General features: G+C 47.2%; 1 protein-coding gene across 3 annotated transcripts in view; it reads right to left on the bottom strand.

Annotated features, from left to right (window-relative positions):
• Positions 1-5,346: 5,346 nt before the first annotated feature.
• LOC311517250 (mitogen-activated protein kinase kinase kinase 3-like) overlaps positions 5,347-23,846 on the bottom strand; it is a 122,031-nt gene continuing 103,531 nt past the window's right edge. For all 3 annotated transcript variants that reach the window (XM_084621955.1, XM_084621956.1, XM_084621957.1), the window contains 7 exons: positions 21,766-21,858; positions 20,387-20,581; positions 19,517-19,665; positions 18,578-18,709; positions 15,512-15,641; positions 14,459-14,636; positions 5,347-11,377 (listed from right to left, as the gene is read on the bottom strand). In XM_084621955.1, coding sequence (XP_084478081.1) covers positions 11,149-11,377; positions 14,459-14,636; positions 15,512-15,641; positions 18,578-18,709; positions 19,517-19,665; positions 20,387-20,581; positions 21,766-21,858 — 1,106 coding nt within the window. In that variant the 3' untranslated portion in view covers positions 5,347-11,148. The remainder of the gene's footprint in view (positions 11,378-14,458; positions 14,637-15,511; positions 15,642-18,577; positions 18,710-19,516; positions 19,666-20,386; positions 20,582-21,765; positions 21,859-23,846) is intronic.

The following is a 23,846-nucleotide window of genomic DNA, read 5'->3' as shown; positions in this document are numbered from 1 at the left end:
TAATGTCTTCTGCAGTTTCCACAGTATGCATCCGATGAAGTGAGCTGTAGCTCACGAAAGCTCATGCTCAAATAAATTGGTTAGTATCTAAGGTGCCACAAGTACTCCTTTTCTTTTTGCGAATACAGACTAACACGGCTGTTACTCTGAAACCTATGAATTCTGTGCTGCTCCAAGCTTCCGCCCTGAGGGCAAGGAGTTTGTTTATAAACTGAGGCAAGGTGATTAAGATAACAAAAGGCTTGTCATTAAATTAAATTAAGGGTCATTAGATGATACTGAAAGCACTGCCAGGCACTCTAGTTAAAAGATAGGAAACAAAGGGTAGGACTAAATGGTCAGTTTTCAGAATGGAGAGAGGTAAATAGTGGTGTCTCCCAGGGGTCTGTACTGGGACAAGTGCTGTTCAGTTTATTCATAAATGATCTGGAAAAAGGAGTAAATGGTGGGGTGGCAAAATTGCAGATGATATAAGACAGGTAAGTCCAAACCTGACTGCAAAGAGTTACAACGGGATCTCACAAAACTGGTTGACTGGACAACAAAATGGCTGATGAAAATGTTGATAAATGCAACGTAATGGACATGGCAAAATATAATCCCAACTATACATACAAAATGATGGGGTCTAAATTAGTTGTTAACCGTCACAAAAGAGATCTTGGAGTTATTATGGATAGTTCTCTGAAAACAGCTTCTCAATGTGCAGTGACAATCAAAAAAGCTAACAGAGTATTGGGAATCATTAAGAAAGGGATAATAAACATAATCCTAACTCTCTCTCTCTCTCTCTCAAATGATGGGGTCTAAATTAGCTGTTACCACTCACAAAAGCGATCGTGGAGTCTCTGTGGATAGTCCTCTGAAAACATCCACTCAATGGGCAGCATCAGTCAAAAAAGATAATAGAATGTTGGGAATCATTAGGAAAGGGATGGATAATAAGACAGAAAATATCATACTGCCTCTATATAAATCCATGGTATGCCCACATATTGATCTCAAAAAAGATATACTGGATTTGGAAACGGTACAGAGAAGGGCAACAAAAATGATTAAGGGTATGGAACAGCTTCTGTATGAGGAGAGATTAAAAAGACTGACTTTTCATCTTGGAAAAGAGATGACTAAGGAGGGATATGATAGTGGTCTATAAAATCATGAATGGCAGGAAAAATTGAATAAGGAAATGTTAGTTACTCCTTCACATAACACAAAAACTAGGGGTCACGCAATTAAATTAATAGGCAGCAGATTTAAAACAAACAAAAGAAAGTATTTTTTCACAGTCAACCTGTGGTACTCTTTGCCAGGGGATGTTGTGAAGGCCAAAACTATAACAAGGTTAAAAAAAGAGCTAGATAAGTTCATGGAGGATAGGTCCATCGATGGCTATTAGCCAGGATGGGCAGGGATGCAACACTATGTTCTGCGTGTCCCTAATCTCTGTTTGCCAGAAGCTGGGAGTGGGCAATAGGGGACGCATCACTTGATTGCCTATTCTGTTCATTCCCTCTGGAGCACTTGGTACTGGCCACTGTTGGAAGACAGGATACTGGGCTAGATGGACCATTGGTCTTACCCCGTATGGCCATTCTGATGTTCTTATATATAAAATCCAGATGTATCTTCTTCCCCCACTGTAACCCACTAGACTCCCCTCCCCTCCCCTTCCAGAGCGGAGATAGAACCCAAGTGTCCTAACAGGGTCTCTCTCTCTCTCCGCAGAGTTAGTAACAACGTAAGAATATAAATTAACATTTTAAACCTAACCAGTATTCCTTGAGTGACTTGCCACAAGATGTCAGAGCGTGTTAGCATTAGAGCTGAGACGGTCTAATATTTATTTAAATTTCTTGTATATAAGAATTAGATATAGGGCTTCTGTCCTGTCAGCTAATTGCTTTAAGTTATTGGCCAGAAAAACTAGAGTTTTCAGGTACCTAAGTAACCCCTGGAATCACAGCTAAAATAACCCCACCCTACCAAAATCTGAAATGGCACCCCTGATAAAAGGCATTGCAGACTGGAGTATGAGGGGACACAGCTGTTCAGCAGCCCAGATTACAACCTGGGCAATCATTGTTACAGTGAAATTCTGGAACAGCCTTCCAAGGGGAGAAGTAGGAGCAAAAAACCTAATTGGCTTCAAGACTGAGCTCGATAAATTTATGAAGGGGATGGTATGATGAAACTGGCTACAATGGCATGTAGCTGATCAGAGACTGCTAGTAGCAAATATCCCTAACGGCCGGTGATGGGACACTAGATGGGGAAGGCTCTGAGTTACTACACAGGATTTTTTTTGTAGGTGTCCGGCTCTTGGGTCTTGCTGACATGCTCCTGGTCCAACTGGTGGCCATATGTGGGATCAGGAAGCAATTTTTCCCCAGGTCAGATTGGCAGAGACACTGGGGTCTTCCTGCCTTCTTCTGCAGCATGGGGCCAGGCTTACTTGCAGGTTTTAGCTAGTGTAAATGGTGGATTCTCTGTAATCTGAAGTCTTTAAATCATGATTTGAGGACTTCAGTAACTCAGCCAGAGGCTAGGGGTCTATTACAGGAGTGAGTGGGCGAGGAGCTGTGGCCTGCAGTGTGCAGGAGATCAGACTAGATGATCATGATGGTCCCTTCTGGCCTCAGAGTCTATGAGTCTACGAGGATTGCTTGCACTCCCTCCGATGGGGGAAGATAGTCAGGGGATCGCCTGCACTTCCTCAGGCAGGGTTAGCCTCTTCTCATCTTGCCTCCGATTGGCTTAGTCAACTGTCCATCCCACACGGTTTGCCCACTCACAAGGCTCAACACTCCTCTGCCCCCTTCTATTGGCGAGGTGAGCCCACTGCTGTCTTCCCCATCTGTTATCAGTCCGGCAACAAGCTTGGCTCCCCTTTTCCCCAGACCCATTACTCTGGGCTACATTATCCTTGAAGGGGAGATTTCTGCTGTTGCCTGGACCTCCTTGGGAAATCTTGATGACTGCAACCAAGAGGCCCCACTCATAAGTACCGAGGTCACCACGGGACTGGAAACCTGCTGCATCAAGTGATGCCTGAACGGACGATCTGGCAACCCATTTCCCTTTGTCCAGGTCTAAGGTCCTACATTCCTGTGTAGTTTATTGGCGAACTCCTTCCAACCCTGATATTCTATGATCTGGTGAGACCAGTTGTTCCTGCTCAATAAAGTACGCCTGGGGTGGTGGCATGGGGGACAACTGAGATTCCTGTCTAGAAGATTATCTCTGCTGAAAACAGTGCCCAAAGTCCTTCTAGTCTGGGGCCCAAAAATATGACTCTCAGGAGTCTCAGTATGGGCAGTGGGTGAGATCATAAGGGTACAGACACAGGCCCTGGGCTGTGTGTGTGTATAATTGATCCCCCAATAGCACAGTTCACGGGGACATAGAGGCCTCCAGGAGGATCTGGAAGCCCTGTACTGGCTGATGTTTCATGTCTGGAACAACAGGGAAACCATCAGTGCCACCTCCTGTTTGTCCAAGGCACAGGAGTTGTCTGAGGGTACAGTCTGTCTTGTGGCAGCAGGACTGAAACAGGAACCGGTGAATAGCTCCCTGATAATGTCAGAGCATCCAGAACATGGCAGGTGTTCAGGACCAGTGAAACCTGGAATCTTGGGAAGACTGGAATCTGGGGAGGTGCCCCCAAACAGTTCAGGAGCAATGTGGGGGAATGACCCCCAATTCTCAAACTAAGATAAAACTATTACAAATTATTCAGAACTGAAGTCTGAGCAGAATGGTAGAGAGGCTACGTACACTGAAGGGTTCTGTCCCAGACCATGAGCGGTAGAAAGGAACAGGCCAGGCAGTTGGTGTGCACCACAGCTTATGCCCTTGGTTCAGAGCATGAGGAGATGGAGGATGCAGGTGTTGACTTCAACTAGACTGTTCATATGAGCACTCATGGCTATTGAAGAGGTTCCAGTCTTGGGCACATGTGCATGCCACTGTGAACAACAATAGGGACTAGCAGTCAAACAACACATCACACCATCTTCCAGTCCAGTAACAGTCACAAGGCAACTCCATGCTGAAGAACAAAAGCATTTTACACATGGAGCTGGCTGTATAATCAACTCAACTGTGCTCTGGGCTGCTAGCAGCTCTCCCATAGCAGCTGCCACATGGTTGGGGCTGTGGGCAATAGATTAGAGTTAGACACAGAAGGCATGGCTCTGCTCACCTTCTTAGTGCCAAGGAGCGAACTCAGGTAGCAAAAACTATCACCACAAGCCTGCTGCTTCTGAAGCCCAGTTTGAACGCATCTTTCATGCCACCTAGAAAAGGAATGGAGAGTTGTGCAGGGGAATGTTAGAGCTCAGTCACTAGCAGTGAGAGCAAACTGGATGTCAGGGAGAGCCCCCTTATAAATACTCATCTTATGCACTTGCATTCCCCGATCATATGAGTATTTTTCAAGTTTCAGAATAATCATGATTCTATTAGTGGTTGGGTTGCTTTATGCTTCCTGGCACAAAAGATTTGTGCTTGCAAACAGACACCATAATGGCCAGTTAACTGCACGCATGGCATTGGAAACAGAACTGAACGTTTTCTGGTCAAAAAACCCCAAACACAGTTTCCCCCTCCCCCACTCCCATCTGAAATATAATCTCTGTTAGCTGTGGTAGCATTTCCCTTATACTCTGAAGGCTGCAGCAACCTAAGGGTGATTTAGGCCTCAGTCCTAAAAGACTGACGTGAGCAGTCCAATTGAAGTCAACGTGGCCACTCACATGAGTGTGTTACTTGCCTACATAATCCAGGTTCAGGATTGGGGCCACAGCCACTCTTGAGAGTCTGCCCTTCCATTCAGTTGAGGACTCAGCCTCAGATTGTCTCCTGAGCAGGAATCTCCACACGAAATGGAGAGACGGGTCAGTCAGCTAGGGGCTGCTTTAACTTACGCTGGCTCGCTACAGCTCTGTATACTTGTTGAGCATTGGCTGAGCGCAAGTGTGCTGTGTCTTGCTCCTGACACCATCCCTAGGCCAACCTCGGTGTTTGTGTACGCGCGTATGGGAGGGAAGGGTGTCAATTGCCGTAGGACCTGGTTACACTGGTTTCTAGCAGTTAAGCTCCTCTGCACTAGGGCAATTCTCATCCAACCAGTTAGGGCCAGATTTCTGAGTAGCACAAAGTGGCTGGAACAGAATAGATAAAATACTATATATGACAGAGCATGCATCTCTATTAATAGCGCACGTGTGTGTGTGTGCGTGCGTGCATACTATAATGCTGCACTTTAAGATGAAACATTTCACCTCATAATGAACATACTTCTCTTATTCCCACCCCCCCCAACCAAGAAAACAGGAAAATTGGTTTCACAATACCACAAAGTTAAAAAATATTTAATTTCATGCGTGGGGGGAAAAAGCATTTACAGCATTTTACAAAGTACATTCGATAAGGTGTCCTGCTTTCCAAACCTGCAGTATTATCTTCTGTTTCATATGGGCTAATTCTTCCGAAGTAGAAATGATTTTAAGACACTTGATGCACTGATACTATAGTGAGTATCGATGTTTCCGGCCAAGAGTGCTATACCAGTGATAGCAGCTTTGATCAGACTAGTGAAAAGGCAGGAAGTTGCAAATGTGTTTCATTACACCACTTGGCCTCCTGAAGCATTTGCTTTCTAACACTGGCCCCAATCCTGCAAACACTTAAATATGTGAGTAACTTTAGGCACGAGTGGTCTTATTTAATAGGATTACTTACATGTGTAAAGTTACTCATGGAGCCAATTCAACAAAGCATGTAAGCATGTACTTAACATAAAGCACATGATTAGTTTCTGTTTTGCTGATTTGGGAACTGTGTAGCAGGAGTGAGTACCCCACACTTGGAGAGTGTGGGTCTTTGTCTCCCTCTAGTGCAGGGGTTCTCATACTGGGGGGTTGGGACCCCTTGGGGGTTGCGAGGTTATTACATGGGGGTGGTCACAAGCTGTCAGCCTCCACCCCAAACCCCGCTTTGCCTCCTGCATTTATAATGGTGTTAAATATATATAGAAGTGTTTTTAATTTATTAGAGGGGGTCGCACTCAGAGGCTTGCTATGTGAAAGGGGTCACCAGTACAAAAGTTTGAGAACCACTGCCCTAGCAGCTGGTGCACAAAAGAAGATGAACGTCTACTACAGCTGACTGCTAATAGAGTTAGTACTTCAACTCAGGCAGCAGCAACTCACGCATTTACCAGTGAACGATGGCCCATGTGGAGGGGTCATTATATTTACAGAATCAGGGCCTAGCCCACTGCATAAGGAAGAAGAACGCTGTTGCATTGACTGGGATTATAAAAACCCACGCTGTGTCGTTTCCAGTGAATAAAACATCGCTGTTTCATCGGAGTTGCCAGCAGTAAGATTGAGGGGCCTGATTCACCTGCTTTCTCCCTTCCTGGAGCAGGTGGGCAGGGAAAGGGCTGAGTCTTGCCTCCCCTTCTTCCCTTACTCTGGCTAGAGAAGCCACACCAGCATGGGTAGAGGGTTGTGTGCAGTCCTTTATTGTAGGTGTGGCCCACAGAAATCACTGCCAACTGGGAGCAAGCAGGGGAGGAACTGTGACTCAGCATCATGTCTCTGAGTCACCTTGCCTCCTGGAGCTACTGCTGGGGGCATGCAGTTTAGGGACCAGCCTTTGCTCAGGGCTGTTTCTAAAATCAGTTTGTAGCCCTTGAAGAGGGGCTGGTTTGGAAAATACATCCACTGGAGCAGGCAGATATGGAACAAAGAGGCTAGAGTAAATGGACCACATGCAGTTCTCAGTTACAAAGCATCTGACTGGATTCACAGCAGCATAATGGAGAACAGGATTTGCTCCCAACGCATTTAAACACAGGTGTAGTTACAGTGTCTCAGTTCTGGTCCTTGTATGGACAGTACAATCCCCTGTTCCCAAACTCCACCCTGCATGATGCTTTCCAGTAAAGCCTAGTCTCCCAGCTCTGGTTTGATCATGACCTGCCCATCCAATAACCCTAACTGGACTAGTACATATAGGGCAAGGTAGGACACACCATACTGCAGGAACGGCCAAGCACTGGACAGAATGATGCATATACATTTCAAGTCTCAGACCTTAACAAATACATTATTTCTAGCAAAAGCCAGTAATCATTGGCTTAAACAGTCTCTCATAAAGTTATTTTTTTCAAGAATAAAAAAAATATAGCTGTCCCTGCAGGCTGAATCATACAAGGCCTCTGGTTCCAATTAGGGCCTCAATCTTACCCTCCAGGAGTCAGCTTTCTAGATCCCAAACTCTGTTCTCTTATGTACAATTTGCTGGCTAATGATATTTGGCCTGGTGTGAAGGAATTATACAGAGATTTATAGGCTACAATATGAAGTCTGATGATACACAATATCACACTTGAGCCTCTTCCCTAAATAAGGGAAAAAATTACATCTACAGGATACAGGATTGATAATATTACAAAAAAAAGCAGCAGCAAGATTTGATGTAAGCAAAGTGCTTCTACTATACATTAGATGAATGTACTTTCCAATACCCTACAGGTAAAAAAAATATTCATGGAATCGTATTACATTCTTTCCCTCATTCTATTTTATACAGCAAAACACTGCAGGCAAAGGCACCTGAGGAGTGATTTCACCCACACCCTCGGAAGGGAAGGTAGAGGAAGGTCCCAATGACCAGGGCTGTGCATGCTTCAGGAAGGGCACTCTGGTGAAATTCACTCCTGTGCAGGGCCACGCACCACATAAACCCTTCATGGAGTGAGGTGGTGAGAACGCTTCTGGGCTCTCCCTCAGTCCAGGGGGCGGAGTTCGCCCCTTGGGGCTGTTGCCTTACATGACATAGCTGCATTTAGAGTTAGATAGCTTCTCCACTTGCAGAACTAAACCTAAGGGCAGCACTGCATAAGAGATCCAGGATCAGGCCCTTGCATACATCGCTCCTAGGGAAGTTACTGGCAGTTTCTGTTTGCACAAGGCCTGTAGGATCGAGCCCACTGGCATTCCTGCACCTGAAACCCTGCCAGCCCCAGGATGACACAGCCTCGTGACTGCAAAAATCAAACAAAGAGGCAAGACCAGGTTTCCCTATGGCATCACAGTGGCACCATGCAAAATCATTTAAGGAGAGCGGGAGAGAAAACTGCCCTCCAAGCCTAGGGATCTATCTCAGCAGAAGCAGGGCGAACCTGCACAATTTGGCTACTGTCAGGGTAGTTCTTCTTAATGTTTCAAAAGCTCTCCCTTCCCCCTCACTATTTATAATAAGCCTCTCAGCAGCCTGCAGTGGAACGAGGGGTCTGTCATCCCCTTCTTGGATGTACGCCCAGGTTTGTTCTCATAGGGCTCAGGCGAGCTGATCCATGCACCCATGCAGGTAAATATGTGTGTGCCAGATGCCTCCTTACATCCCTGCAGAGGAGCTGCTGAGGGGCTGCTCCTCCCCCTCCCACACAGGTGGGCAGAGACTTGACTCCACTCCCTGAAACACTACTGAGCCAACGTGGAGGGGGAAGGCAACTGTGCCAGGAAAAGGGCTGGCACGGCTCACTTCCCTTATGGGCCAAAGAGGGATAGGGTGACCATATGTCCTGTTTTGGCCGGGACAGACCCCTGTTTAAGCCCTGTCCCAGCCATCCTGCCTTTTTTTTTTTTTTTTTTTTTTTTTGACAAAAAGGGGCATTTGTCCCATTTGCTCGTCAACTTGATCAGCTGGGGGGGGAGGCAGGGCTTGGGTGAGCACCAACGCCAGCCCTAGCCTCACTTGGGGAGGGGTCGGGGGGGAGGTCTCGGGTCTAGCCCCATGCAATGTCCCATTTTCCCTTTGAGAAATACGGTCACCTTAAGGTGGGACCAACTTGTGACTGCTTCCGGAGCAACTCAGCCATGTGCTGCCACTTAGGGCAGGCTGCAAAGTACCAGTCAAAGCACTGGGCCCTGGAATGGACTTGGAACATGGAGGAATTTGTTTAGAAACAGCCTCTAGAAGGAGTTCCATGAACCTTGCCAACAGATCTTGAAAAGTAGGTCACATTTCAGCCCTACCCATGCACGGCCTCATGTTGCTCATTGTTCAGCGCCTACGGTCAACATTACCCCACTGGCCCTCAGAGACTGAGAATCAAATCCAGATGGATTGGCTGGGAGTCAGATTTTGTTCTTAATTAATTAAAAAAGTGATTGAGGACAGTTTGTTTTTAAAATCAGGCCAGTGAATGGGGAAGTTGTCAGATTCAAAATAATTTAAAACATTTTTACATTTTCCTAATAACCCTTAGAACTCTTTCTTCATGGAAAGTCCTACTGACTATAACAGAGTGATAAAAACACCTAGCACAACGGGACCCTGACTCATGAGTGGAGCTCCTGAGGTCTATGGGAATACAAATAAATAAATAATAATAATAATAATAAAAAAGGTTTTTTGAGCCATCTGACAGAATTTAACAGAGAACTATGGGCTTGATCCCATGCCCATTAAAGTAAACAGCACAACTCTCCCTGATTTCTGTGGTGCAGAATCAGGGCCTAAATTCCTCCTGCAGAAGCCTCCAGAATCATAGAATATCAGGGTTGGAAGGGACCTCAGGAGGTCATCTAGTCCAACCCCTGCTCAAAGCAGGAGCAAGCCTCAATTTTTGCCCCAGATCCCAAATGGCCCCCTCAAGGATTAAACTCACAACCCTCGGTTTAGCAGGCCAATGCTCAAACCACTAAGCTATTCCTCCCCCCTGATATTCTCTGTTCAATTCTATGGGCAGGATTCTGCACTCCCACCGGTGTCACTCTGGTGTAACTTCATTGACTTCTCTGGACTTTGTTCCTGGTAAGAATCGGGCTCTAGGAGCATTCAGAGTCCTTTGTACGGATCCCCATTACATTTCTATAAAACCCAAAGCAGCTGCACCCCTGCAGCACTTTAGTGCAGATGCTACTGTGCCGACAGGAGAGCTTGTCCCGTTGGCGTAGTTAATCCACCTCATGGCTATGCTGGTGGGAGAAGCTCTCCCCTAGACCTACCACCGTCCACATGAGGGGGTTAGGTCAGTATAACTACATCTCTCAGGGGTATGGATTTCTCACACCCCTGTGCGACGTAGTTATAATAATATCGGTCTGTAGTCTAGCCCTGGACGAGCTCAGGATGAACTTCGCCCCTGCATACAGCACCTGCACAGAGTCTCTGTATCAATGAAGTCCCACAATGACCCCTTTTGAGGCCTTGAGAGGTGCACAGCCCTCGTGCTAGTCTTGTGCGCTGGGGTGAATTCCACCTCACGCATGGCTTTTCTACCCTTGATGCTCTGCAGGGACCTTACTGTATCCAGAGAAGAAGAATGCCTTGCACTTACACTATTTTACAGGTACAAGAACGCCAACCCAGCATGGCTGCATTGTAGTCACGTCCTTGACTGGATACCTTGTGCTGAATCAGGCTTTCACTCCTTGACTGTAACCATCTAAGGCACAAAACAATCCACCCCTCTGAAGAGCTGGAGATGTTGCTATGGACTTTGCCTCCCATCTCCACCCCCACAACAGGATTGCTTTCCCCCTTTGACATGAACGAGACACCTATGCCGATTGTTCTTTGGTCCTGGGTTTGTTTCCCTTTGCTTCACGCCTGAATCCCTCTTGGTGTCTGTCAAGCTGTAAATGGCTTCCACGGCTACACAGCATCTTTCTCTTGTGCTGAGGAGACGGCTTCCTTGTGGGATGTTGACAGTGCTGCTTTCAGGGCCAGCAGCGGGCGCCAGAGTTCGCTCACATCATTCCTCTGAGGCAAGTGAGTTACTACCCCAAGCTCTTCCACTACCAGGCATCCAATCAATAACAGGGTGGGTGAGTTTGCCACGATCATCGATGCCGATGTGTTCCAAGGGTGACCCCCAATTTCGAACTCCCTCCAGCCCCAAGCGTGGTGACAGCCACCTATCTCCACAGTCAGATGGTCATAAGTGCAGCTTAGAAAGGAAAGCCCACACTGGCCCCCTAGCTAACAATGAGGAGTGAAGGATCCCAACCCAGACTGAGGTCTGCATTTCAGAGTGCAAAGCTCTGTGGGTCTGTTTTTTAAACACCCCGCCCCCCCATATCCTTTTATTTTCCACCTGCATTTCCCCTAACCCGCCGCAAGGGACTAGAGGCTGCAGTTCATGAATGGATGTCTCAGCAGGTCCTCTGCTGTGGGCCTCCGCTTCTCCTCCACAAAGATCTGCTTGAGGAAGTTGCGACAGGAGTCCGAGACGCCGTCTGGGAGCTGGGGCTTGGTCGGCTGGGTGGCAATTTTGAAAATGGCCGCCATGGCTTCAAATTCCGCCCAGGGTGGCTTTTCTGTTAACATCTCCACCACGGTGCAGCCCACGCTCCTGCAATGGAGAACAGAGGATTAGAAAAAAGGAAAGAGCAAGACTTTCATCCAGCCATTGTCCTGGCTCACTCCCTGCCCCTAAACCTTTCACCCAAAACTATCCCCTAGATGTGAAATTCCCTAAATTTAGGGCTATAAAGATACCACAGACATATCACTTTGGAAATGGAAGTCCTCTATTTACGTGAAATTCGTAGAAATTGCAGAGGGCCAGCACACGTGCAGGTACTTAAGTCCCAGTGAAGGCCTAAGTTCAAGAGGGACGTAAGAACAGGGCCCAGTGTATATTCTGCGATTCAGCAGATTCTGCTGTAGGATTTGCCCCTTGCTGCAGAATTTGCTCCACACTTTCAGCTCTCATTTTGAAACCATGTTTCTAGCCCTGTTGTGCAGATAGATGCGAAGCATGTTGTCAAGGTTAAGAGACCCAGTGACGTCTGCTTGTATTGCAGAGAGACAAACAACAGATCTGAAAGGTGTGACTTGTTTCAGGCACTTTAACGGATTGTTAACTCCAATCTGTGGTACACTGAAATCTAGAACTGGGACAAAACAAAATAAATTCAATTTAACCGTAAAAAATAAAACCAGAGCAATTGTAGTGATTGCATTATACAACCTCACAGTAAATTCAGTCAACCCTCCACTTTTAAAACAGATGCAGGCTTCCCACCAGAATGCTGCAGCATCTCTATATGGTCCCCATTATCGGAGTACATCATGATCTTTAATGCATTTATCCTCATCTCCCACATGAGGTAAGGCAGTGCTATTATACCCATTTTACAGCTGGCGCACTGAGGTCCAGCAGTGTTGCTCTGCTCAGCACTGCAAGGCCTAAATGACTTAGATGGCTAAGGCCATCTCTACAATACCACTTTTGCCAATATAACTTAAGTCGCACAGGAGTGTGAAAAAACACCCCTCTGAGCGACATAAGTCGCACTGACAGAAGCGCCGGTGTGCACAGCGCTATGTCGGTGGGAGAGCTTCTCCCACCGACATAACTACGGCCGCTCATGGAGGCGGTTTTATTATGCCGACAGGAGAGCTCTCTTCTGTTGGCACAGAGTGGCTACACGAGCGATCTTACAGTAGCGCAGCTGCATTGGTACAGTTGTGCTGCTGTAAACTCCCTAGTGTAGACAGAGCCTAAGTCCCATTTTCAAAAATGACTTAGGAGCCTGAGCCTCACTGAAAGTCAACACAGAGGGAGCAATGCCTGAATACCTTTCAAAGTCAGAGCCAGACAGACTAAGAGTCAGATTTTATTAATGTCTGGACGTGCAGAGACGTGCCTAGTGGGATTTTCAAAAGCGTCTAAATGGGTAAAATGAGTAAGGCACCTTTGAAAGCCATGCTAAGCACCTACCTGCAGCTTTAGATACCTAAATACCTTTGAAAATCAGGCGTTACGGGTCTTGCCCAAGGTCAAAGAGTCTGACTTGAACCCAGCCATCTCCAATCCCAGGTTAGAACCCTAACCATTGGGCCATCCTTTCTTCCAGGGGCCTTGCTGCAGAATTAAGGTCCCACTTGCCATGGAGTTCCCCAGGGCCTTGCTTAACTGATTCACAGATTTGTGCTGGTCCTCTTCAAAGGGGTGAATTTCCCCCCTTAACAAAGCGAAGTATACAGGCCTTAAAGGGTACGTCTACACTGCAATTAGACACTGACGGCTGGACTGTGCCAGCTGACTTGGGCTCATAGGGCTCGGGCTAAGGGGCTGTTCATTTGCGGTGTACATGTTTGGGCTCAGGCTGCAGCCCAAGCTCTGGGACCCTCCCACCTCACAGCCTGAGCTCTAGGACCCTGCACTGTAGCAGAGCTCAGGCTGCAACCCGAGCCTGGACATTTACACTGCAATTGAACAGCCCCTTAACCCAAGCCCATTGGCACAGGCCAGCTGCAGGTTTTTAATTGCAGTGTAAACATCCCCAAAGAGGGAGGCCAGCTCGGGGACATTTTGTACCCATATTCATTGGCAACCGCCTATCTACCTTGCACATTATGTTTACTACCAAAGACATCTGCAGCCAAACAAGGCTTTGCTCCCTGTCTCGCTTCATCTCTCATTTGCATCTGGGAAGGAGGAGTCCAGAAAAAGCAGCCTGAATAATAAAAAAGGGCAGAGGCAGAAAAAAGCAGGACGGCTGCCCAGCCCTTGGGGTGGAATCCTAGCAGCGCGGCATTTCCTCAGGCCTCATTTACACCAGCTTGGCAACCTTGGCTTGTAATCACAATGAATAAAACGTAGCTGCACTTCCCACCTATCAACAGGTGGCAGTAAGGCTGTCTGCCAACAACTTCTCAGGCATTCTCCCCAGGCTTCCCAGTGCAAAGCAGTTACAATGGCTGGTTTCCACTGAGCCTGGTTGTTGGAAGAGTCAAGGGAATATGTGCTGTGCATACAGTATTTCTGTAGTTCATTAGGATGATTACTGTTATTCCAGCTGTTCAGACTCAGGGCCCAATCCTGCAAAGCTCAAGTATCCAAAATGTCAAGAGTCGCCAGCAATATTGGATGCCTCCAGTTTTGAGATCCCACCTGCAAACCTTGACAGCCAGTTTTTCAGAGCTCCTGCAGTTCCCAGGGAAGGGAGGGTGGCTCTGTTACTTCAAGGCAGGTTCAAGGAATCTCCAGCTGGACATCCAAAACAATTGGGGCACCCAAAATCAGCATCCAGGTTGGAAATTTCCAAAAGTGAGTAGGGATTTGGGGTGCTTCCATTTTTGGGTGTTCAGTCTGAAACACCTAAAAGGAGCCTGAATTTCAGTAGGTGGTCAGCACCCACCCTCTGGAAATCAGACCCTTTTTAAGGGGTCTCAAGTTAAGCATCTAAAAAAAAAAAAAAAATCACTAATCGCTACTGAAAATCTTGGTAGTCAGTTCTAACTATAAGCACACTATTCCAGCCACTAACCCATAGTGTCTTGCAAATGCTAGTCATACTGGTTGGCTTTGGAAAATCAACCACTGTAATTCTCGAAGGGATGAACAGATACAGGCGACATTAGAAAATTGCAGTGCTGACCCACTGCGGTGGAAATTCTGCCCTGGGATTACTTTGTTTCTTACCACACATCAGCTTTCCTTCCATAGCCTTCTCCACTGATCACCTCTGGGCTCATCCAGTACGGTGTTCCGGTGACAGATTTAATTCCAGTTCCAGACATGCAGATGGTCTGGATGCGTTTGCTGGCTCCAAAATCGCCTAGTTTCACATTCCCAACAGAATCTCGCAAAATGTTGGCACCTAAGGGTCAAGCACAAAAACCCAAGAGATAGAATTGCAACCTGGGTCAAAGCAGCTCCAGCATGGGAAGGCTCAGGCAACTGGCCAGCATTTTCAGAGTTGGAAAAGATGACATTTAGCTACATGAAGGCACTGTGCTAGGGACCCCCCCCCCCTTTTTTTTTTTTTACTGGAATTTGCAAAGAGGCCTCTCTCTTAGTTCCCTGAAAATCCCACTCAAAGCACTTTACAGACATTAGTAAACTCCACAGCACCCCTGGGAGATAGTAAATAATTAACAGGAAGTTAAGCTAAGTCACAGAAAAGGTACGGCCAATATCTTCCAAAAGTGGCTTCTGATTTATGACAGGTTTCAGAGTAGCAGCCCTGTTAGTCTGTATCTGTAAAAAGAAAAGGAGTACTTGTGGCACCTTCGAGACGAACAAATTTATTAGAGCATAAGCTGCATCCGATGAAGCGTGCTGTAGCTCACGAAAGCTTATGCTCTAATAAATTTGTTCGTCTCGAAGGTGCCACAAGTACTCCTTTTCTTTTTTCTGATTTATGGCAACTCAACTTGAATGTCCATTACCTCAGGCCTGGTGCTGAGCTCATACAATTGAAACAGGAGCCAATGGGGGCTCTCAAAATGAGTATTTCCAACTGGACACTCAATATTTGGGGCATACACACCCCTCCCAAGTCAGAGGTCACTTTTGAAAATTCTGACCTAAGGAACTTGTTCAAAACCACACAGCAGGTCTTAGGCAGAGCCAGGGCTAGAAACCACATGTCTTAGCCTCTAGAGCTGTGCTCTGACCATAAGGCACAGAATCCTACTTACGATGCTACTAGATGAGAGCAAGGTGGTGATCTCGCAGTGCAATCCACTTTACCTTTAATATCCCGGTGAACAATCATGTTGCTGTGTAAGTAGAAGACTCCCTGCAGAATCTGCCTGGTGTACTTCCGGGTGACGTTCTCGGTCAGCGCACCATATGCTTTTAATTGGTCCTTTATGGAACCCTATTGGAAACAAAACACATACACAAACCAAAGGAGTGAATGATGCGTATTGTGTCACGTAGGCTTTTATATTTCTGTGACCATTTTCTGAGAGACAAGCTGGTTGAGGTAATATCTTGTATTTCACCAACAGAAGTTGGTCCGAGAGACACACTTTTGAGCTACACACCGCTCTTCTTCAGGTCTAGGAAATGTACTCAGAATGTCAGCTAAAAACAAGGTGGAACAGATCGTTTAGCGTAAATAGTTAACACATTTCAAGGTTTTCTGGTTTATTTGCTGGTTTATAAAAGCTTTACTGAATCTAACATTGAGCTATAAAAAAGGAATATACGAAATCAGAGACACTGATAAACATAACGGAGCAAGGATCACGCCTGGACTACAATATCCCCACGGGACAGATGAGAAAGGGTCAGTACTGTACACATAACCCTTGCTATCTCAGCACAGTTCTCTATCCCCCTCTAGTGGCTGGATCATGTCATTGGTCAGTGTGTTTATGGGAAATTTGTCTGTATAACCATGATCCTCTCCACTGCTTGAGCGAAAGGAACACATCCATTAGTTTGGAGCGGACTCAGAGACTTCTACACATTGCCTAGACACTGAAGCAGGACAAAGAGACACCTTCTCTTAGCATCACATGTCCCCAGGCTGGGGAAGCTCAGCTGGAGCTACCGATATCCACAGGCCTATATGGGCAACCAGATGTGACAACATCCCCGGTTGGATCCGCTGCCAGGATTGATCCTAGGAAGGTTGGATCTCAAAGCATGAGTTTTTACTGCTGAAGGTAATGAAATGGATTCTTTAGCTCAAGCAACAGGTGCTCAGGCTTTTAGGTCTACAGCTCCCTGGCTCAATCTCCAGGCAAGCCAGCGAGAGTGGTTGTTCCACAGAGAAGATTTACACTGAAGGAGCTACCCAGCTACAGGACTCCAAATGCTGGGGAAGGATTCCATCCTGTCTGAGGGAAGCTTGTCCTGGCCCCTGTTTTATGGATAAACAGTCTCCAGAGCTGTCAGTCTGGCACCTTTTACCCACCAGGGAGCAGCAGCGGTTGTCTGGGTTCTCGCTCAGAGTCTCTCACTGACATTCTTATTGTCCCTGACCTCACCACCCTGCAGCCTGAGCTCTTGCTTAGCCCTGGGTTCCTATTTTGCTCCTTCCCACTTTAAAGGGAGTGGTCAATGGCCTTCCAGTGGGAGGAACCTATCAGGGGCCCTCCCCCCTACAGCTGGATATCATCTGGGGTTCTGTAAATGTCCTCTGATGGAAAATCTTTGCTTAGGCATTTGAGCCCTCCACTTTTCGACCTTCTGTGGATCTCAGTCGGTGGGGTGGGCACTGGACATGAAGGTTGCACTGAGGCAGGGCCCTTTTAAGGATCTCATCTTGTACTAGAATCAAATAGACCAGCCCCTTTCACCCTCAGATAATTTAAAGGAGGATGCGGGTTGTGTGTATGCGGAAGACACTCCAACAATTGTTTAAATGGGTGAATTACAAACGGACAGGCTGTCGATGCCTACTAGAGCCAGGCATGGTGCAGAAGGCCCCACGCAGACCCCACACAGCTCTTGCCTAGCCAGCTGCATTAAATCAGAATCTCAGCCAGATGTAGCACTTCAGAACTGCTGCTCTGTACAGCTTGGGAGTTGGTCCTCTTCCACCAACAGTACAGAAAAAGCAGAGCCCTGGACTGATGTTGTGAAATAAGCTGTTGCCGTAAAGTGAAAGTCAATCTTTAATTGGCCAGAGCGCTAGTTTATCGGAAGGAAAACAAACATTCCGATCCAGGAACAGGAAACAACCCCGGCACAAATGCTGGCTTCCTGGCAAGCAACAGACATGAACGTGTTGTAGAACAAACAGCGAGGGGACTGATTACACTGCACTGGGCTTTTCCTTTTGGTCCCGTGCATGGGGGTTTATGTCGGGGATCAGAAAGATAGCCTCCAGAAACAAAATGGGCTCACGGGGCTGTGGTTAGAAAGAGGGGATTGTGCTAGGGGGCGAGTTCAAATGGTCATTCATGTCGTTCTGATGGGGCATTTTCTACCATGTTTGCCAAATACCAAAGCTATTTGTGACTATATAATCGAATGGTCCCTTCCGGCCTTAAAGATCTATGAATAAACACAGGTTTGCTCCCTCACAGCCTAGAGGACAAATCCAGAGATGATGTGTAAGAAGGTGTAAGTACCACATGGGTAGGTGGGGCTGAGGGAGCCAGATCCTCACCCAGTGTAAATCAGCACTGCTCTGTTTACATTAGGTGAAGCTCTACTCCAGGGACTTTACGCTGGTTTAACTTACGTGCTAAAGTAGTAAGAAAAGATATAAGTTACATCCCCTGCGCCACTTAGCAGAACATCAAAACATCTTGATTTTATATGGCCCCTGGAAATATTTCACTCTGCACAAACAGAGTCGTGACCTGGTGACGTCCTGACATGATAAAACAGCATCACCACGAGATGACTTGGTCTCCAAGGACCAGATAATTAGCAATGTTGTGTTTTCAAAGTGCACGTATCAGAATAAATAAATAACCCATGATAGCTGTGTGCAGATCGTACTACAATTAACCTTTCCCAGAGTGCTTTGTAATAAATAACAAGGGATGGGCCCAAGCCGCAGAGATTGGATCCAGATCTGGATCCAATCCCAAATTCGGCAGTGTTCACATTCCAGGCTGTGTCACACAGATAGGGCCCTTCTGCAATGTTCAAATCAGGATCTGACTGCCCCAAATTTCAGGGGCGTTTGGAATCAGGATTTTGATTTGGCCCATTTTAGACAAGGGCCAAGTTGCGAAATTTGACTTTCAGATCCAAACTTCATCCGAGCTGGGAGGTGTTTGGATTCAGCTCTCTGGTTCAGGTCCATCTCTATAAATAACCACATGGGTTGGCTGCAGTCACACTTACCCCTGGCATGTATTCCACAAAGATAGACAACTTCCTCTCCTCTGGGTCCCGCAAGCAACCGTAATACTGGACTATCCTGTCATGGCGGAGGGTCTTCAACAGCTGGATCTCACATTCTAAGGCATTTACCTCCTGCGACGATACAGAACGTTACACGATGAAAAGAAAGACCTACAAACGTCTTATCGCCACAGAAATACAGCCACATTCAAGCTTCCTCTCCTAGAGGATTTCTGAAGCACTGACTATATCCCTAGCACTGTACAAGACCCAAGAAGAAAGATGGCTGCTCTCCCAAGGAGGTTACAGCCTAAAAGACAGACAGGATGCACTGGGAAAGGCAGAGCAGGGACTCTGCTTGGGATTGTTAGAGAGAGATGCAGGCAGGCAGAGATGTACTTATTCCCTTGTTTCATATGGGCAGCACCAAGCTTTCAGGAGGGGTGGGCATGAGGGAAAAGCAGAGGCTGGGCAAATGGACTATCCAGAGATGGGAGTGGAGGGTGGTGAATGGAGCCCTGGGGCTGGCATCACAGAAGAGCAGAAAGGAGACTGGCAACGTAGGCTGGGCTAGCATCATGCAGGTCCTGGAGTGGAGGAAGAGTGGTCACTGGATGGCTTAGGCCATGGCAGCTGCCCATGGCTCTGTGGCAAGTTATGAACAGCTCTGAGCCAGGATGGCCAGCACAGCACATACAGGAAGTACGCACGGCATTCATCCATCACCTAGTGGTGACATGGGTGACAACAGATGCCAGTAGACCCCATCTCAGGACCTCCATCCCACTCAGCAATATGGGAAGGGCAGGATAATTGTGTCCCCGAACCCCCGGCACCAAAAGACCACCTGGTGGCGACTCCCTCGCCCCCAATTGTGACCCGCTGTTCGAACAACTCCATAAGCTCTTCAGGAAGGCTCAGTCCAGCCCTCACACTCACCTTGCTTGTCTCTTGACTGTCTGGGTCAAAGGGCACCTGCTTCACCGACAGCTCCCTGCCAGTGTCTGCATCATAGCAGAGATAAACCTCTCCGAAGGCCCCTCTGCCAAGGAGCTTCCCCAACCTCCAGTTCACTGGCGCCTGCAGGGCTGCAGGAAGGACATGGATGGCACAGTCAAGACACAGCATATGCTTCACCAGACCCTTTGCAATGCAGATCTAATCTGCTATGCAATGGGTGGGGGCACCTACCACAAAGAGCAACGCTTAGAGCCTGATTCCCATCCCATTCACCCCACTGGCTTACCCCTGATTTACACCAGTGTAAGTGAGAGCGGGATCAGGCCCAAGGATATACATTGATACAGCGCCTTCTCTCCTGCAAGGGCTGAGAATGCTTTGCTGTGTAATGGTGGGAGTCCCGTCTGCGCCCCTCACTGACGTGCAGCCACTGCTGGAGTGGAACACGAACACTGGTTAACAGGACACCGCACTGCTATTCGGCAGTTCAGAGCAGAAAGTGGAGAATCGTTTATCCCACTGTAGCTGCAGGTGGAATGTAATTGCCCAGGATTGAATTTGCCCAGAACACCCCTATCTTTATGGAAAGTGCCAGGAGATCTTCAATGACCATGAGACGTCGGGGCTTTCTCTTCGAGCCGTATCCCGGGAGCACAGCGCCTCGGAACACCATGCTGCGGCACTGGTTCAGTACTGACTCAGGACTGAGAGGGAAGTGCCATCTGCTTAACCACCCCAGCCCCTGAGTTCTCCTTGGACACTTCACCTACACCAGCGCCGCCTGACCATACTTAGAAGACAAGATCACAGCCTGAGATTCTAAACAGCAACCTGTTGAAATTCACTCACAGTTCCTGGACTTGCTGGGGGACGTGCTGAAAACCTGCAGTCCCTTGTCACAGTCAATCCACCATTTGGTCCTGTGTTCCTCGTACTGTAAGGTGAGGAGCTTGCTGTCCCCATTGAAGCTCTTTGTCCTGCTGGAAGGGACGAGCTGAAACCGATTCTCCTGAGGGGCGTAACTCCTTGGGAAAGTCCTTCGGCCTTTGTGAGGAAAGCAGGAGAATTACTGACAAGGACATGCAACGTCTTGTCATACACTCAGACCCTGTCTGAATTCAAAGTGAACCTGTTTCAATTGCTTTGCTATGGAGGTGTAAATTGCAGAGCGCACCAAAGCATTGTGCTCTAACTGTCCCATTGAGACGCTGCTGTAGTGTTCACACAGGGCAGTGAGAGCCTAAGTGTCCGGTGCACTCTGCAATTCATACCCCCTTAGTCCATACTGCACCACAGTGTAGACAAGCCCTTGGTTAAACTGATGCAAAACCCTGCGAAGGCATTTTTAAGTTGATTAAAACCTTAGGTTAACTCGTCAAGGAATCAATTTAAAGTAAATCAACAAAAGCCAGGTTTAAATCAAAGTAAGAGTGGCCACACACTAGTTTCCACCAGCTATACATATTTACAAAAAAAAAAAAAAAATTAAAAAAAAAGAAATCACAGTGCAACTTGGAGTCTAATTCCCAGTATTCACTCAAAGTTCTTTGAGGCAGAGCTGGAGCACCCACGGAGAAAAATTAGCGCGTGCGTAGCACCCACCAGCAGCCAAGGCTTCCTCCTTCCTCCCCTCCAGCACCTCCTCCTGCTGATCACTCCCCCCACTCCGCGAACAGCTGTTTCACAGCATGCAGGTCGGCTCCAGGAGGGAGAGGGAGGAGCGGGGAGGGGGTGGAAAGAGGTGAGGAAGAGGCGGGGCAGGGGTTTGGGGGCACGGGTGGAGTGGGGGCGTCGAGCACCCCCCCAGGTAGAGTGTAAGTCAGCGCCCATGGAAAGGGTCATCTGAGAGAACGGGAGTTAGGGGGTGTCTGCGCAGTGCTTTAGTCCACGCCAGAAGGGTGCAAATTCTAGCGCACAGTAGCGTGTTGCGCACTAATTGGCCCATGTGGACCCTACTGGTGTGCACTAAAAGTTCCCTAGTTTGTGTTAACAGTCCCATTTCAAAGAGTAACTACATTAACACGCACTAGGGAACTTACAATGTGTGCCAGCAGTTCCCACATGGGCCCAGAGCAGTTCAAATGACTTGCCCACGGTTACACAGGAAGTCTGCGGCAGAGCCAAGAACTGAAGTCAAGTTGCTCCTGTCCGGGCCAATGCCCTATTCCTTGGCTTAGGCCATCAGCGAGCCTTTCCCCCAAGCCTGCATGCACTGGTCATTGTCTCACCGTCACTATAGTCCTTGCGGCTCTGGGAAAGGTGATATTGCCTGGGGAAGGTTCCACCTTTCCCGAATCGCTCACAAAACGGAATATCGAAATCTGACAGGAGAGAATGAGAAAAGTCTCGGTTAGATCAGCTCCGTGAGGAACTCCTGGAGCATTTCTTGTTGGAAGTTCTGTTCTTTACATGAAATGCAATGGAGAGACCAGGCAGAAGATTGTTCATTCCCAAGATGGAACATTCTCTATGGCTCATTTCTGAAATCTGCCCATCGCGGATAGAAGGCTGGGGTCAAAGGGGACTGATCTTGGCCCCAAGAAGCCAACGCAAGCTTTGCCAGGGACTTCAATAGGAGCAGGCTATGGGCCACAATATTTAAAGAAAGGCTCAGCAACCCAGTTCATATTTATTTCTTCAGATGGTTTGGCCCCATCACAATTGCTCCTGCCTCTTTCTAAGCTAGACCTGGCTTTCTTGGAGCCATAACTTCTTGTACGTGACTGAGAAGAGCCATTGTTCTGCAATGGGGTACATTTTCTTACATCTCTCTCTCTTGTTTTCTCTTTTCATCTCTCTACTTTCCTCCTCCTCCCATTGTTTCTGGTTGCCTCCATTCCCTTTTCTCTCTGCTCGACCCCACACATTTTCCCAGTCTTTCCTAACCCCTTTGCCATGGTCCTAACCCACACCACAGCTAGTTTCTCCACCTCATTAGTTAGGGAATTTACACGGAACTATGCCTGGTTCTATTCAGGGTTATAAATCTCTCTGTTAGGAAACTAATGAACTTCCATACTGGATCAGACCCAAGGTGTATCTAGTCCAGTATCCCATCACTGACAGTGGCCAGTGCCAGATGCTTCAGAGGAAAGTGCAAGAACCCCAGAGCAGGCAGATGTAAAATAATCTGCCCCTCATTAAGGGGTCATGCTGAGCCACAAATGTTTGATTAGTTTAATTCCTGGAGCATGAGGTTTTATATAATCAGAACAACACTAGAGAGAGAAAATTAGGTTAGATACAAGAGATTACATTGGGTAAAAGAGCTAAAATTTGAGTTAAAATGAGATTACATGAGAGAGAAAGGGATGGATGGATGGACAGGGATAGAAACATTTATAATGAGACATACAGGATGCCATCACTGGTAGCACAGAACAACATTAGATTAAAATATCTTCAATTCCCTCCCCCACATCTTTCACCTCCTGTTTTTCCCTGATCAAATCCTGACTAAACAGCTTATTCTGAAGGATTGTTTGTCTTAGCCCCAAGCCAGGAGCTGCTCCTTGGAGGCTGTTCCTGGCATCCGCCTGACTTCAGCATGATTTTAGCATTACTCTAGTGCTTGGGCAGAGCACACAATGGCTTGGGCAGCAAGAAAAGCAACAAGGCCAGGTCACGAGGTTAACGACAAGCCATCCGTGAGCAGCGATGCGGAGTCGTGTTTTCAAGTGAAATGAATTCACCGTCACCGGGGACTTATTAAAACTTCACTGCAAGTATTGACTTAAAGCTCAAGTTCTGTGGTTTCGATCTCTAAGTGCTGCCACAAGCCAAAAGTGTGTTATCAGCTATCGGCAGACAGCCATGTGTCCCTCTTTTAGTGGCAAAAGCCATCACAATACTATGAAGTTTCCATGACTTAACCAGTTGGACATTTATGCTCAGCTGAGCATTAAGCTAAGATCCTTGCAAGTTACCAATACACTTTCCGTAATGGCGTTTCCAATGGTATTGATTGTATTTCTTATTAATGCAAATTGAGAATTTTTTCCCCTTTGCAGTATTTTGCAATCCAATAGCAACACAGGACACAAGAATCTGGAAGTGAGACTGAGTAGAATCTGACTATAAACAAAGGTGAAACTGAGTAGCTTATTTTCTTCTTCCCAAATGAGAGAAAGGCAAGAAGTAAACAGAATAAGCAGGAGGGCCCAATCCTGCAAGCGCTTACTACTAGGCAAAGGGCCTGATTCTGATCTCAGATCAGCTTACATTGGTGTATCTCCATTAACTTCAGTGGAGTTACTCCTGATTTAGACTGGGGGTGGGAGAAGGAGGAAACTGATTTCAGAATCAGCCA

This window comes from Lepidochelys olivacea (genome assembly GCF_965140295.1).
Source record: "Lepidochelys olivacea isolate rLepOli2 genome assembly, chromosome: 2".
In the NCBI taxonomy this organism is placed as follows: Eukaryota; Metazoa; Chordata; order Testudines; family Cheloniidae; genus Lepidochelys; species Lepidochelys olivacea.
The sequence above is the reverse complement of the archived record's forward strand: the minus strand, read 5'-3'. Positions and strand labels throughout refer to the sequence as shown.